The sequence below is a fragment of the Leuciscus leuciscus genome (assembly GCF_965113295.1).
Source record: "Leuciscus leuciscus genome assembly, chromosome: 19".
Taxonomy (NCBI): Eukaryota; Metazoa; Chordata; class Actinopteri; order Cypriniformes; family Leuciscidae; genus Leuciscus; species Leuciscus leuciscus.
This window is the reverse complement of record NC_138743.1, coordinates 26,683,371-26,700,138: the sequence shown is the minus strand read 5'-3', so window position 1 is coordinate 26,700,138 and position 16,768 is coordinate 26,683,371. Positions and strand designations below refer to the sequence as shown.

At 39.9% G+C, this 16,768-nt stretch overlaps 1 protein-coding gene across 2 annotated transcripts in view; it reads right to left on the bottom strand.

Moving 5' to 3' along the window:
• Positions 1–10,607, bottom strand: part of nudt14 (nudix (nucleoside diphosphate linked moiety X)-type motif 14) — a 34,942-nt gene extending 24,335 nt beyond the window's left edge. Inside the window, exon 1 of one of the 2 annotated variants that reach the window (XM_082146562.1) lies at positions 10,255–10,607. In XM_082146562.1, coding sequence (XP_082002688.1) covers positions 10,255–10,335 — 81 coding nt within the window. In that variant the 5' untranslated portion in view covers positions 10,336–10,607. The remainder of the gene's footprint in view (positions 1–10,254) is intronic. The other variant, XM_082146561.1, reaches the window with a different exon arrangement.
• Positions 10,608–16,768: the final 6,161 nt, after the last annotated feature.

Genomic DNA, 16,768 nt, shown 5'->3' with positions numbered 1-16,768 from the left:
TGCGACACACTTACCACGCAATGCAAGATGACAGGCCAGCCTTGGGCGACAAAGAGTACTCGAGGCTCAAGAGCCTTTCTTTCTCTTTTCATCTCCTTTTGCTCTCATTGTTTTAGAGTGTCTCTGTAAAGCTGTCTAAAGAGAGGTGGTCTACATAGAGGATAGGGTTAACGGCTTTCATGGGAAGCGCACATCTCGATCTCACCTTTTTCGCGCTCATTGGGCTCTAATGCATTCATTACCTCTCTTGCGCACATCTGCCTCACGTAAATCCCATTTCCTGTCTATTGAGCGCGCCCAGTGGCCTGGTGCTGAGGCGATGGCCGCCACACGTTTCCCATGGCCTCCTCACCCTTCTGCTCACTCCAGCGTCCCTACCCCTATTGTTCCTCATCTGTTCTTCCCCACCCAGTGAACACTGTTGTCTGCCCACCAACCCCTGCTTTAATCCAACACCCCTCCTCTCCCCAATACACTCTCCTTTGATAACCCCCTTTCCTAGCCAAGACCCCTGCTGCTAAAGCAGTAGCCTGGCAGCTGGAGCAGTTGACCATGTTGGCTCAGCTGCTGGTTCTCGGGACCCGAGTGACTCTCGGCTCTGCATGAGAACAACACTGGGAACTGGCTCAAGCTAAATTTCATTATCCAACCACTCCACTAATTAATTAAGGAACTGTCCAATGGGAGAGCATTGGATAATTACTGTACCTGAGATACAAGAACCAGTCATATCAGATTTCATGTGTAAGGGACAGTGCACTGTAAAATAATTTGCACCAGTGTTGTAGGACTGCAGAGTTGGCTTTGTCTTGTCATGGGTCTTGATTCAGATGTACTTTTTTTTTGTCAATCCATTTGTGATTAACAGACCTTTGTCAGTGTAGCGACATGTTTAGTTTTAGACAGGAATGAAAACGAGGCTGTAAGGGATAGAAGTAGAGTGTGTTCAATGGACTGTACTGTTGTTTAACAACAAATTTATTGTTTGGGTGATAAAACATCTTCCCAAAAGACTTTTAGAAGTCAAAAACTCCATAAAACAATTTTCAAAGTTGTGAATTTTGAAAAACTAATTTCAGAGATTTTTCAAAGTTGGAAATTGTTTTTTGGGGGGGGGGTTGTATATTTTTGTCATTCTTTCACGTTAGGGGGATGACAAAAATATATTCCCCCCCAAAAATGGACATGCTCCATGTAGGCTAGTAACTTTAGCGGCTATGATTTTCGCGATATAGCAGTTCAGTACACTTGAAATCAAATCGCGATATAGACAAGTGTGTGAATATTAAACTGCAAAAAAGACTATTTAAATACGTATCCTACATGTTCTGTGCGAATGAATGGAGCAGACGATGCAGTTTCATTTACCTCACACAATCACACACACGCTGAAGCATGTGTGACGCTCGAGCCGTTGTTTGCCTATATGAGGACACATGCTACACCCCCTGCATGCATTGTGCATTCCTCCATCACATTTTCTAGAATCCTGGGGCCTCATTTTTAAAACGAGCGGTCTGCTGATAGACTCCTGCTTGTTTTTAAACACTCCTGTGCGTTGATCATTGTAACAATCACATACATATCCGATGAGCGTGTGAACACAATGGCCAATCAGATGTGTTTACGATTCAGCTCAACAGCACTCAAAGCGTCACAATTCAAAATTTCATTACCGACTTGGTACCGAAGCCGGTACTTTTTGACAACTCTAATCCACGCCAACAGTCATATTTATAAAAAAGGTCTTTGATGTGGAAAAGTAAAGCAGATTTAATTTAAGCTTTTATTCACATATAAACATTAATCAATGCACACATCAGTTATGGTAAACAGAAGCTCAAGCATGCTAGCTTGATGTACAAGAACCAAGCGGGAAGGAAGTCGACCGGAAGTTGAAGCCGGCCGCGTGCCACCATCTTGTAGCAGAACTTCACCTGCTGTTAGCATCCCATTGACTCCCATTCATTTTGGCGTCACTTTGACAGTGAATAACTTTACATCTGAGGCGTTTGAAGACTCCATTTGTCCATTATTTATTTCTAAAGAAACACGACAATGTATAAAAGGCTCCATTACCTTGTATCTTACGTTATGGCCCCGTAGAAGCAGTTTTTGTAAAAGTAGGCTAACGATTGCGTCATAACCACACGACTCTCTGTCGCACAGTAGAGAGATTACCGTATGGACGGGAGGAGAAGCTCGCGGTCAATCGGGGGGACGTGGAGGCAAAATTACAAAATAATTAATCAGAATACCTAGCAAAAGTTTCTCCTGCTCCTAGCTCATGGACAGCTCCTACTCACACTCTCCGTCTCTGCAAGATTCGGAAGGGAATGATTCAGATTTCTCTCGGCACAGCTACTAGAGGACAGACGGGTTGCTCACGTCACATCTACGTCGTCAAGCTCGGTTTGAGTCTGCGCGTCAGGAACGGAAGTCCTAAGAAATCGCTGAAAACGGGCTTCACTTGTCTCAATTGAGTTCCAATGAGATGACTCTGTCCACTTCTTATACTGTCTATGACAAGAACCAATGAGGTTCATTCGCGTTACGCGGCATGTTTGAACTTCCACAAGAACCTATGAGGTTTGTTCTCGTGCGTCAAGCAAGTACGGCTAAGCTTCTGTTTATGCTAGCTGATCCATGTTTATATGTGGGAAAAAATCTAAATTCAATTTGTTCATCATATAAAGTGATCGTGTCTCTTCACAAAATTTTGACTAAAACCACTCAATTCATATGGATTAGTTTTACGATCTCTTTATGAACTTTTTAAAGCATCAAATTGGTATTTGCGTAGACTGTCAACAGAGGGACGGAAATCTCTCAGATTTAATAAAAAAAATCTTAATTTGTGTTTTCCGAAGATGAACGAAGGTCTTATGGGTTTGAAACGAGTAAATGATGAAAAATTTGGCAGTGAACTAACCCTTTAACTATTAATCATACACTGCAAAGTGACAACTTACAAAATATTCAATTAATGTCCAACAATGAAAGGAGCACACAAAAAATGTATGACAAAGTCCAAAAACAGACAATAGTCATAATCATCCATGCCCTAAAACGTAAACAATTTCTTAGACAATTAATCGCCACTCCAATTTCATATTCGTGACAGCCCTAGTACTGACTAGGGGTTGGACGTCTTCAGATTTTTAAGTCAACATTTATGTGATGAAAGTCAAGTCATCGTCGACTAGTCGCTGATGACGTCCTTAATGAACAAATAAGCCTGAACCTCGAGCCGAGACTCAAACACGGGATGCCTTGTGTACAGCTATGGCATATGACACAGCGCCGCCCACAAGACTATTGCTTCTACATAACAGCTTATTTTTATCAGTTCTTTTTTCTTTGGGTCATTATATTTCTCACAGATTTCTGCTTGTTCTAAATCAGATACATATAAAGTAGCACAGTAAAGATCCCTATAATAGTAATTAGTATAGTAATTATATTAATAGTAAAGATCTATTGCGTGTGGATTAATTCTACCTGGCAGTGTCTCTACTAATAGTGAAGCTGTGGGTTTTAGTAAATAAGAAATATATGCAAGAACTTTTCAGTTTCTAAGCTATTTTATTGATAAATCACAAAACAGTGTTGATAATACATTTCTCTGCTACTGTATGTTTCCGTGTGCGCGCGTTCCGAACATGATGTGCGACCTACCGTCTGTATGCGTGTTACAATGCTTCAGTGCATTAATTTAGAACGGCGAATAACTTGCGTGTACAATAAGCTGTTTAAAACGTGCATTCACCTGATCAATTTTTGAGTATCCAGATGGTATAATCAAACATATCTTGAGGAGCGATCTTGGAGTAAGCATTTATTTGTCATTTTAACTGTTGGAAACAGAGCATAAAAGTGGACTTCAAAGATTTATTATTCTGTTGCGCCCTCTATAGGCTATGATCAGTGACTAGTCGACATCAAGCTTAAAGCGTCATGGCAGAGCATTTAAGTCAACTAGTCAACTAGTCTGTGCAACCCCTACTAATTGAAAAGGCATTATTTTTACCCAGCCTTACTAGACACCACATTGACTCATTGAATAATACCAAACCCTGGAGGTGAATCTACAAAAGGCTTGGTGCAAAGGTGAGATGGGTGGCAAAATCTGAAAATACAGGTGGTGGAATGGATTGGCAGCAACCGAGTACTGGTACATGGCACCAGGGCTGTGTGGGTGGCAAAGCGCCTGTGACTCAGTGATGCGGCTGGTGCTGAAAATTTCAACTTCCTTCAGAGAGGCAAAGGTTGTAGGTGTGGGTGCAGAGACTGCACTTATCTTCTGTTGCACCTGAAAAAGTGTCTGGATGTTTTCTGACCTGCACTTTAAAGCGTTCACTTGTAATGCATTTAAGACCTCCTATGATCATTCATAATGGAAAAGCAGGACAATTAAGGCCTAATTATTCTTTTCAACTAGCCTGAACAGGACTTCATATGCAACACTTTGTAATTATTAGCACAAATTATATCTATAAACTGACTGGCCTAAACATGTTTATTTTCTCTCTAATGGAACATATTCCTAACACAAAGCAAATCCACCACAGCACAATTTTAAAGCAGAATCCTGCCTTTTTACAACAAATACACTATACAAAATTATTTCATGATTTACTATTATTTTACTGCATATTATTTTGTCAAATCAACTTAGATCATTAATGATGTTCAGATAATATAATATTTTGAGTTTCTGTTGATTAAACCAATCACTTTTTTTGTATCAACTAAATGTTTTAGTTATCATAAACTAATAGTTAGTTTGTTTTAGTTTTGAGTGAACTCAAAATGTTAAAGCAACCACTCTGAGCTTCATTTGAACTTCCGCAAGAACCAATGAGGTTTGTTTTCATGCATCAAGCAGTTGAGCTTACAACCAGGTTACTTACTTAAGAAAAAAAATTAAACCAAGGATTCTTTTTTTACAGTGTAGATATGCTTAAAGGGATACTTCACCTCTGGAAAGATGAATGTGTATTTAAAATAGGTCATTTATGTAGAAGAAATGTGAAATTATTTTTGAATTTGGAGCTTTCTAGACTGAGAAAAGCCAGAAAATGTATTTGTAGCTTATGTGGAAGACAGACAACAACTCCCAGAATGCACTTGCTTCGCTGCCCTAGGAGGCCACTCCCAAGCCGCGCCTACCGGTTAGAGAGCGCAGTTGAAAACAACAAGGCTAGGCTACTAGTGAGACTCTGACGAGTTTTGCCGGGATTTCGAGATCGCCCAAAATGTCCAGGATTCGGCTTTTGCGTTCTACAGTCGCCATTAATTATGTTTACTGTGGCGAGCAGGACGAGGCTGAGGGCCGCGGGAGAACGGCGCGAGGCCAGTGGCGTGATTACTGAGACGCACCGGTCTCGTATCTCTCACGGAGGAGCGGGAATTTTCTTAGCAATGTTAAAACGCTCATCAACCGGTAACTTGTTTAGCGTTCATGTAAACACTACATTCCAGATTCACCAATTGGAATGAATTCAGTTAGATTGAAACAAAAGGTGTGCATGTAAACAATGAATGGCGACTGCAGAAACCAAAAGCCGAATCCCGGACATTTTGGACGATCTCGACGGCCGGACATGTCCGGGAAAAAGAGGATGGTAACCCCTAATACTCAGCTTTCTCCTACTACTCAGCTTTCTCCACAGATCAAGAGCCTGCTAGCTTAGCTTCCAAAGAAAGACGGCTGATACTATGTGTACATTCTGTGAGTGAGGTCCCACCCTCTATGGGCGGGTTGAGAACATGCGGGACAGCCCCTACTACTGGCTGTAGTCTTTAGCCTCTGGCCAAAAAATACTCCGATGACGCAAAAAGACGATTTTTGCGTCATCGGAGGATTTTTTCCAGACAAAAAATACATAAATCTCTCATCTCAGGGGGATATGAGGGTGGAAAGCACGGTAATGCGAAAATACTACAGGTTTTCTACTAATACAAAGCTTAATGCTAAATCCTGAAGTATCCCTTTAAGTGTTTAAATCAACACATAATTACTACACCGAGAATAAAAGCCTTAAAGGGATACTTCAGGATGTCCGGCCGTCCAAAATGTCCGCGTTTCGGCTTTTGCTTTCTGCAGTCGCCATTCATTATTTACATGCACACCTTTTGTTTCAATCTAACTGAATTCATTCCGATTGGTGAATCTGAATGTAGTGTTTACATGAACGCTAAACAAGTGCTCGGTTGATGTGCGTTTTAACATTGCTAAGAAAATTCCCGCTCCTCGGAGACCGATGCGTCTCAGTAATGACGCCACCGGCCTCGCGTCGTTCTCCCGTGCCCCTCAGCCTCGTCCTGCTTGCCACAGTAAACATGATGAATGGCGACTGTAGAACGCAAAAGCTGAAACGCGGACATTTTGAGCGATCTCGAAATCCCTGGCAAACTCGTCACGGAGACTCACTAGTAGCTAATCCTTGTTGTTTTCAACTGCGCTCTGTAACCGGTAGGCGTGGCTTGGGAGTGGCCTCCTAGGGCAGCGAAGCAAGTGCATTCTGGGAGTTGTTGTCTTTCATCCACATAAGCCAAAAATAAATTTTCTGGCTTTTCTCAGTCTAGAAAGCTCCAAATTCAAAAATGTCTTCACATTTCTTCTACATAAATGACCTATTTTAAATACACATTCATCTTTCCAGAGGTGAAGTATCCCTTTAATATGCAAAGGCAAACGAATGAGAGCCTGCCAAACATCACCAAATCGTTGTGGTATTCAGTAATTCCACCATAGAAATCATGCTAAAATGTCGTAACCATTTGTGCTGTTTCATGTTTAGGAACATCTTGTTTAGGAAGGGTATTACTGAAAACAGTGAAAATCTGGCCACCGTCTGAGTCACCAGTCTCGTTTATACAAAACCAGATTTATTTTTTATTTATTTTTTTCAGATGATGATATTTTGATGCGCTCTTAATGGTAAATATGTGCATTCCTAATGCCAGTAGTCTATGAGGGAGCATGGCATCCCTATAGCATTTAGTTGTAGGTGTAGTCCGAATAGTAGTCTGACCGACCACCATTTTAAAAACAAATAAGCCGCTGAGCGAGGCCTGAGCATTAATACGCAGCACTTTATATCCATACAACAAGATTTAGTTTGTGTGTGACCCAAAGTAAAACATGAAACATCTTGAAATCCCTTACCCTCACATTAAGGGACTTAATCTGGAAAGAAAGCACCATGCATTCCATCCATGCCCGCACAGAGCAGAGGATGTGGATGACTAAGACACCTCATGTGCAACCGTGTATGTGGACCCAGGGTCTGCTTGTCAAACTATAGTAGGAGGAAGTATTACCACACTCTGAAAAATGCAACACACAGCTTGAGGAGAACAATCAAAGAGGAAACACCCACAGGTGCCCCGCAAAAAAACAAACAAAAAGGATTTAATGCATACCAGTACAACAGAAGGAAAAATTACGTCAACTCAGGAAAACACTGGATGTGTTGACATATTTGGTACCACAGTTCCAAAGAAAAGGATTGGGATGCATGCCAAAAATCAGTCAGTATCAACAGGTTAAAAGATTAAATCATATATAGGCTATTCGAATATGATAGTAAGGTCTACAGTACAGATGTGTTGGCATGGGCCTTTAGCTACTACTCTACAGTTTCGTAGAAATAAGAAAAGGAAGGCAATGCCAAAACAACAGATTAAAAAAAAAAAAAAAAACATGGTTTAGGGCTCTGAGCAAAAAAGCCACTTAGAGTGTCTAAAAGATTATTAACATTAAATGCGTGCGTAAAATGACCTCGTAATGAAGTCTTGTTTTTTTCCTGTTTTTTTTCCCCCATGTAAGCTAATATTATAATGTATATTGCATTTGCTATCTCAGTAGTGAGTGTTGTTGAATGTATATCTACTAGCTAATGCATAACAAACTGGGGGGAAACACATGAATTATTAAACTAATAGCTGCAGTCTCCCGATTGGTAAATACTGTAGCATTCCATTAATGCTAAAATCAAGAATTAAAATCAACAGTTATATGTATAATACAAAACACCTGTTCACCACCCCACTTCAACGCACCCATAGAGGATTAGGCCTATGTTTTGCTAACAGCAATCTACTATATGTCTAGAACTAAACTAAAAAAATAAAACATCCTCTCACTTTCAACTGCTTTTTTCCCCAACAAATTTCTTAACATGTGTAAATGTGTATTCGAACATAAAGAGATTCAACCACTGAGACATAAACTAAACAAATTTCACAGACATTTAGCAAACAGAAATGGAATGAGTCCCTGAACAAAGAGGGAGTCAATATCAAAAGTAGCAGTCAGCATTTGGTGTGGCACCAGCTGCTTTAAGCACTACAGTGCATCTCATCCACACGGACTGCAGCAGATTTGCCAGTTCTTGTTGCGATATATAAACCCACTCTTCCACCAAGGCACTTGCAAGTTCTCAAACATGTCTGCGGGGCACATATGGTTACATGTTGTTTGCCATGCGAGGTTGATCAGCTGCCCTTCCTGTCTGCATCTTACATTATGGACATGGCAGTTTATTGCTCTGTTCACATCTGCAGTCCTCAGCAGGACTACTGCACGTTCACACAGGTGATCACGGACCATGGGAGGCTATCTCCTGGTGTTTTTCAGAGTCAGTAGAAAGGTTTCTTTAGTGTTAGTGTCTCTAAGTTATTGTAAATGTGACCTTAATTGTCTACCAGCAAACTTTTAGGCCTTTTCCACACTAACACATTTTCGTTTGAAAACGCATCTTTTTCTCTCCGTTTTGGCCTTCCGTCCACACTGAGACGCCGTTTTTGTCCTGTGAAAACTATGCTTTTTGAAAACGCTTTCCCAAGTGGTTAAATTTGAAAACGTCGTTTTCGCATTGTTGTGTGGACTGTGAAAAGGTATTTGAAAACGAAGAAGCATTTTTGTCATGTGACGCATATTGAACTGTTAGATATGCGTTTATACCGCTATTATGCGCTGTAACTTTCACACTGTTGCTAAAGATATGTTACTTTGTAAACTCATATTGCAGTCCTGCAAAAATTTACTCGCAATTGCTGTCCTGTGCCAAAACATGAGAGCAGTTGCGTTTTAGACCAAACATTTAAAGGCGAGTGAGTGAGTGCGACCCGGACACATAAGTGAATGGTGAGATATTTTGCTTAATAAAATAATCGTGACTGAAAAATAGCATGAGAACTTGATTATGTCTGTTCCATCTGTATCATCTACTGTAATTGAGCTTTTATGAGGGTTTTACGCATGCACAGTAAGGTGAATTGATCGTTTTCAGACGTTTCATTGAAGATGAGAAACTTTTGGGAAATGCTTGAAAACGCTAGTGTGAACGCAGTTTTCAAATATCCGGGTTAATGTAGATTAAGCCTTAGTTTTTAAGGACTGTTCCACATGTGCACGTGCAATAATTGTTAATTAGTATTTATGGTTAAGCATGAAAAACATTGTTTAAACCCCATTACAAAAAAGATTTGTAAAGCTAATTTTGGATTTTTAGTAAATTAAAGGATTGGGATATTTTAAAGAATTATCTTTAAAATACAGTATGCTAAAAAAAAAAGGATGTTTCTTTTTTGCTGAGTTTATATATCTTTTAGTGAGTCAGATGTCACTTAATTAATTTGCTTAAAAATAATTCGAGTCCTTATAATATTTAATATTTATAAAATCAAGAAGGCCTCCACTGAGGGTTGTCCTAACAATAGCATTTGCCCTGACTATATTCAAAACACATTATTGTTTATATATTTTTTTTTCTTCAAAATTGGTTATGACAGAGAGATAGATAACAGTATAACATTAATGATAATATAGCTTGTGTTCTAGCATGTTTCCATCATGTTCAGTGCAGGATCTCGTTTTATTCCTCAGTACGAACTGTACAACATTATGTGCATCAGGCTTTTAATAAAGCCTAAGGCAGCTGTGCTGCTTGTAATGTAAAGCATGTGCTCGAGGGAAAGTGGCTGCTTTCCTGTCTATAGCTTAATAGCGTCTTGCTAGTTAGCCTAAGATCGCAATACACGATATCAGCAACATTTGAAATGCGTCGTTTGTCATTCTGAATGCCGCTATGTATGTTATGCTGATTGTGAAATATTAGACGCAATGTTGGTCGATAAAAGCAATGACAGAATGAATGGGGGTTGGGCTGCTGACAGCAAAATGATGAGGTGTGACCGCATCACTGACAGATGATAACGTGCGATTAAACTATAGCAACTCACCTGGTTGTAATGCACCCTAAACGGTCTCAGATAGTTAGAGCTGGTGCACGGAACCACCTGAATATTATTGATCTGCTCCATGGCTTTGATATAGCTGCCCACGGGTACTTCTCACCACAGATGGTAGAGCCGCAGACTACGGGAGAATGAGGGGAAATGTCTACGGAAGCCTGTGAAGGGCAGAATTAAGAACGCTGTTTAGTCTTTGCGTTGTAGTAATGTTCTGTAGAGAGGATGACTATGCGGTGCAGAAAACTTCCTGTCAGCAATAGTTGCGGGTGGATAAGGTCATTCGTTCATTTATTTTTATTTTAAGGTTAAACAACGGACTCTGTCGCCTCAGCACGCCTACTCTTCGACCTTTGCCGGGCGCGCGCCTAGCGCGCGCATTCAGGTGTGTGCTTGGCTCGTGCTGGCATTACCTCACATAGCGCCAACTTCAGGGAGCGCGTGATTCGCTAAATAAACCGCCAAAAGTCTTTAAAGAATTTAAACCGCCAAAAGTATTGAACAATTTTCTGTAAATCTTTTCAGAAATGTGCACTGCCCAAATCCCTGAATGATTCATTTGACCCCCCACCTTCCTCAAAAGGACAAAAAGCTGCTTTGAAACAATCTACATTGTTAAAAGCGCTATATAAATGAAGATGAAGATGACAATTAAGGTATTTGTTGTGGAATTATCATAATTATTAAACAGGACAATTAAGGTATTTGTTGTGGAAAAAAATATTTATATTTTATTATGCGTGTGTATATACATTTCATGTAGTTTTCTCTTTCTTGATTCGTTTATTTTATTTATCTGCCAAATTAAAGGATCTTTTTTTTAACACAAAAATGGATAAAAAATGTGAAATAATTTTATTTCCGAGATGATAACTGGTCATCATCACACTCTCTTAATTAATCATGCGATGTAGTCAGGTCATGTGAATAATGTAGCATAGGCCTACTGTCTTTTCATTATTTTATAGCCTTCTTTTATACAGGCAGCAGTAGGCCACTTCCATTCCAAACATCCTTTTTCTTTTCCATCTAATGGCTATTTCGTTTGTTCAGTGACAGTTCTTATTTTCTGTCTATTACCCCCACAAACACTCCACTATGCTAAGTAAATCTTTCTGCTTATCTGATGGCCTTAAAACATCAGTGATCTACCAGTGAATGTCTAAACATGTGGTTTCAATGTAGTTGAAACAGAATGCAGCATTTGACATGGATGTCTTAAGAATCGCAGAGGTAAACTGTGTGTTTCATGATTGGTGCAGGTTTTTTTTTTTTATCTGACCGTATGCCTCTGCTTACATCTCATCAAAACCAGCTGACAGAGCTTATCCTCTCTTGAAACATCTTATAATTATTTATCTTCAATGGTTGAGTCCTAGTAAAAGGTGGTGTATTTGTGGTCCCAGTGCTGGAGTTTCAAAACTGTTTTGTGACTCTTGGGAGGACAGCTGAAGGCTCACAATAGTCCAATGTTTTTTTGTTTTTTTTAATGAACATAAATAAATTAAGGATAACTTTTCCATGCAATTAGTTTAGGTCGGTACAACAAGAATAAAACAAGTTTATTTAAACAAATAATGTGTTGCTGAAGCAACTTAATAAATTTAAGTTCCTGTTTCATAGCAACAGCGCATGTAAGTATTCTAAAGACAGTTTAGTTTATTATACAACTTGTATGAGCAAATAAGAAGATACTGGTTTCAGTACTGCCAATTAGAACCGTTTTTGTTCATCAACAGACACCATGTGTCCATCATGCCACCCACAGCCCAAGCACAAACGCCACTCTTCTGCACAAGAAACTCAAAAGCATAACATAAACTCTTTTAAATCTCTAATATAACTAAACATTAAGCACTAACAAGTCTTTCTCTTTACTGAAAAACACAAAATAACTGTTAATTTCAAAATGTACTCTCCTAATGCAGTCCCATGCAAAGCATGCTGGGAGCTACAGATCCACTGTCCACTTAGTTGTCAACAAAAATGATTCAAGTAGATTGAACCTAATCATATTAATTTGTGAGAACAAATTCAAAAATTAAGTTGCTTTAGCACATTTTAACAAAGTAATTTGAACAAGCAACAAAAAATATTTTTTGAGTGTAAAATTCAAGAGTCAGTAATGATAAGAAGTGTATAAAACTGTATTTTTAGAGATGATGTTTGTTAGTCACCATCTTTTTCACAACCACAGAAAGTGCCCATATGGTGAAAAAATTTTTTGTCTGCTCTAGATGTCTCTGATCACAGCTTTCACATATAGAGATGACATCATAGTCGGTTCATCATCGACAGGTGGAGAATATGTCTATTGATGGCTTGACATGATTTCAGAGACAGCAGAAGTGGAGCGAATTGCTAATTACACTGAGGAATTCACTAGGGACCTACAGTATATGATTGTCAGGTCAAGGTTACAGACATAAAGAGCACGAAATTGGCTTGCAGTTCCTGAATAATGTATACTATTTTTATATCCAACATTATTGTCTCATCCAAAGTATTTAGAATGAAATTGACATCAGATTTTTACTATTAGAACAGCTCTAGCTCTGTATCAATTAATTGTCATCAATCAGATGTATTTAAATGCAAATAATTGTATTTGCATTCTTCTTCAACCCATTTTTTCTGCAATATCCTTGGGCCTTTTTGTCTTATCCAGTAAGAAATCATACAAATATTGTAAACAAGAACACAAAAAACAAAGACCCAAATGTTTTATTTCTCATGTGGTTGGTTTCTCTGTATAACCACAGTGATTAATGTGATGACAATTCAATCCACAATATACTCCACACCCTGTTCTTTCAATCATATTTCTCATACCTCTAATCATAGTTCTCAGAACTCTCCCACACGAACGGATTCCGCCCCTTGGTTCCCCTTTCCCGCCCCTTCCAATCTTCTGAGTTTGACTGGAAAAATACAAGTTCTAATTTGATCTAAATTAGATCTTTTGATGAAGGCGGGGTGGAAGTCAGTCGATAAGGCATCATGGAAATTCAGCGTGTTCCTTATAGACCCCGGGGTGTGCACCTTTCCAAAGATCTTTAGACGCAATACTGTGCGGTACTGTGATTGTGGTTGCCTACAATAATACAATAATCAGTGCAATCACAAAAGCACCATACAGGCCCAGGCCAGGAGGTGTTGAGAGGAGCTGAGGACGTGTAACACCCAGGATGCCCCGACTTTAATGCTAAATTCGGGGAGAAAGGGTGATGTCACCCAAACTGCAATAGGGCACTCGGTTTCTGACATTCCGAGGGTCCCAATCTCTTCAAGCCAGTTTCCTCCTCAGAGGGCCAGAAGTCGCACCCTCCATACACTGGCAGGATGTAACACTTTTGCTGGCTGATTTACATCTAAATAAACATTGCCAGACCAAACAATGTGCGACTGGAATGGAAACGCAGCCCTTTTTTCTCCACCCGGCCAATTGATATGATCCGATTGAACATGGCTGCACTTTTTGATAAGCAGTACTAGAGGTTCACAGTCGTAACTTTCAGAGTTGAAAAAGGGGTTCACTGAGAGTTTAGGAGCCTTTTGTGGGGACACTTGATTTGAATATGTGAATACTGATATTAGTATTTCTTTATTACAAAAATATACATATATGTAAAATATTAAATACTTATTACTTTAGCTATTACAAAAGACATATATAATTTTTTTTTATATAATTAATCTCCATTTTTTAAACTAACAAAGGTCAATCAGTCAGTAATGTTATTGATATTAAGAAATACAAGCTATGAAAATAATGATAAACTGCGGTTCAGTAAGTGAGTCAGATGTTGATTCACTAACTGCTCGGATGAATCTAGTTCTGTAAAGGACTTGTCATACTGATTCAAACCGGTGACTTTTGCTGTTGAACTATTCATTAAGAGATCCGGCTCATAAGAGTCATTCGTTTGGGAGTAAGACTAGTGGCATTGTACAGTATGTTATTATGGATGAGTTTTTTTTTGTTTTTTTTGTAGCACACAATAAAAAATCGTTGTACCAAAAGAGATTAAACATCCACAGGACTTTGAAACTATTTATATGAGGCACTGTAAATATAGCCCTGTGTTCTGCGGCAGAGCTTTTGTGTGAACTGCCCTTGTTTTGAACTGTGCACAGTATCCAAATAAGTAGCCGAAGAAGTGAAAGTCTGAGAACACAAGATAACTCAAGATGAGACATGGCTCATTACACAGTCTATATCTTAAAGCTGAATGGAAAATGGATATCGGATCCCCCGGTCCTCCTTTCAGTCTGCATGAGGCCCCCTGCAAGAACCCCTGTATCTTATCAGACCATCTTTTTGGCTCGGGAGCCCCAACAGAGTGCTAATCCTGCATCCCTCTGCGCACCTCAGGGCGTCACTGTGGTTTGGACCGTCCCTTCACTCTGAATTACACTCTTTGGCATTGCAACACAAGCCAGGCCACTGCTGGCTCCAGAGAATACATGGTCATGGAGCCTCACACACTCCTTTTCATATTTCTAGCTTATTCTCTGTCTCCTTTAGTAGTCTAGGCACAGTAGGTTTATCAGCAAGGGGTCAAGCAGGGATTTGCTGTTGCCGGAGATGACAAAGGTCAGACTTCTGGGAATGCACTTAGCTGAGGTGCCTGCAACCCTTCTGTTAGCGTTCACAGGGTGTCGAGCCAGACACGACATCCTGAAGAGATTGCGGCCTTGAAGGGCAGTTGCATATGTGTCAATGACATTTTAGTGAGGACATGAGTGTCCACGATATAGAAAAGGATCTTTTCAAAACACATGGCAAGTTCTTAGAAATGTACTCTTGTATTCATGTTGGTTTCACATAGTTTTCACATAACTTTGATACCAGTCTAAACACGACAACGATGTACTAAAAACCGAAACGTTTTTGCTCTGTGTTTTTCACGTACATACAACAACGTTGTCAAAACGATGCAAAAAAACACTGTACCATGGTGCCAGGCCAGTAAAGAAAAACTATGTGCCTTTGGACTGAACACGTAATACGACAGTGGGAGTCCGCGTCTGTCGTGCCTCTGTCCTCATTGACTTAAAACAGATGCGTGCGGTGGGTTTAGTGGGGGGTAATTGAGAATGAATGGGGGAAAGTCACTTTAGAGGAGGCAATGGCTCCATCGCGCTTTGATATGATCGGTTATGATTGGGTATGATTGATTTGTGCGATAAATCCCGCATCTTATTTTTGTGAGCGTACTCATCGGCCTGAATGAAAACAAATGATGACCTGAATGATGACCTTTGAAATACAGAATATAATAAAATGTGAGGACTTTGTCTCCTCATTTTAAAACACCACCGCACACCACTGATACACACATATGTATATATATATATATATATATATATATATATATATACACTGTATATATATATATATATATATATATATATATATATATATATATATATATATATATATAATTGACACACACACATATGCAGGTGTGATGTGTGCGGCTTTGGGCGGGACAAGAATGGCCATTGCCTGTCACATCAAACGACACTTCGACCCTCCTCCCTTTCCAGGTAGGGCCTAAATTAAGGCAACCTGATCTGTGTGGAACTCGCCTCTCCTGAATAGTCCTTCAAAGCAGCAGGCCTCTCTTCCATCCAAGGCCTTTGTAATGGAAACCACCTCTGTTATTTTGCCTCTTGTATTTTCAGGCAGGGCTATTATTGTTCTTATGGCCCCGGATGTGTTACCCAGACAGAATTCCCGCGTCCCGCTCCTCATTTTGCGCAAGAATTATGACCGGCGTACTCAGACCAACAGTACCATTCATTCATATTACAGAGTCGCAAACAGAAATGAGATGGTGAAATAGGCAGTTTGTGATTTTGATGAGTTGGGAAAGGTGAAACTTAAGTGATAAAGAGGCGCCTGAGGAGGTATTTTTAGAAGTGGTCAAAAGTGGCAGTCATCTTTTGGGATTACAGGGCCACAGGCCTGACAAGCCGACAGAACCTTGATCTCTCTCTCACTCAATTTACTAAGGAACAGCTGACTACTCCCTCTCCTGCAGTGGGGACTATTTTAAATGCCTCGAAACTCAAATCCTATTGTTTTGATATGAGGCTTTACTCACACTCGAGCTCGGCCGCAGATGCAGGGCTCTGGGCCGAGCGTGTTTGCGAGATGGCTTGTGCCTCTCATCACCATGGGAATGCACGTTCCCTTGCTAATTACCTGCTTGAATTGGCCCACAGAAACACTGTTAATGACACAACCTGATCTCAAAAACCTGAGACGCTCTACAGAAGGTGCAGCCTGTATACGGAGTGAGAGGTTACAGAGGGCGTCTGTTGCAGTGGCGGGGGGCTGTAGTGAAGAGAAACAGTGTGACACACTAAACCAACTGTGCAAACGCAGTTTGGTCTCCAGTTCCATATAGTCCAGTCATTTTAAGCCAAAATGGGGGTCAACCTTGAACAAATTGCAACAGAAGCAAACTCAACTGATTTTGTATGTCCTGAGTAA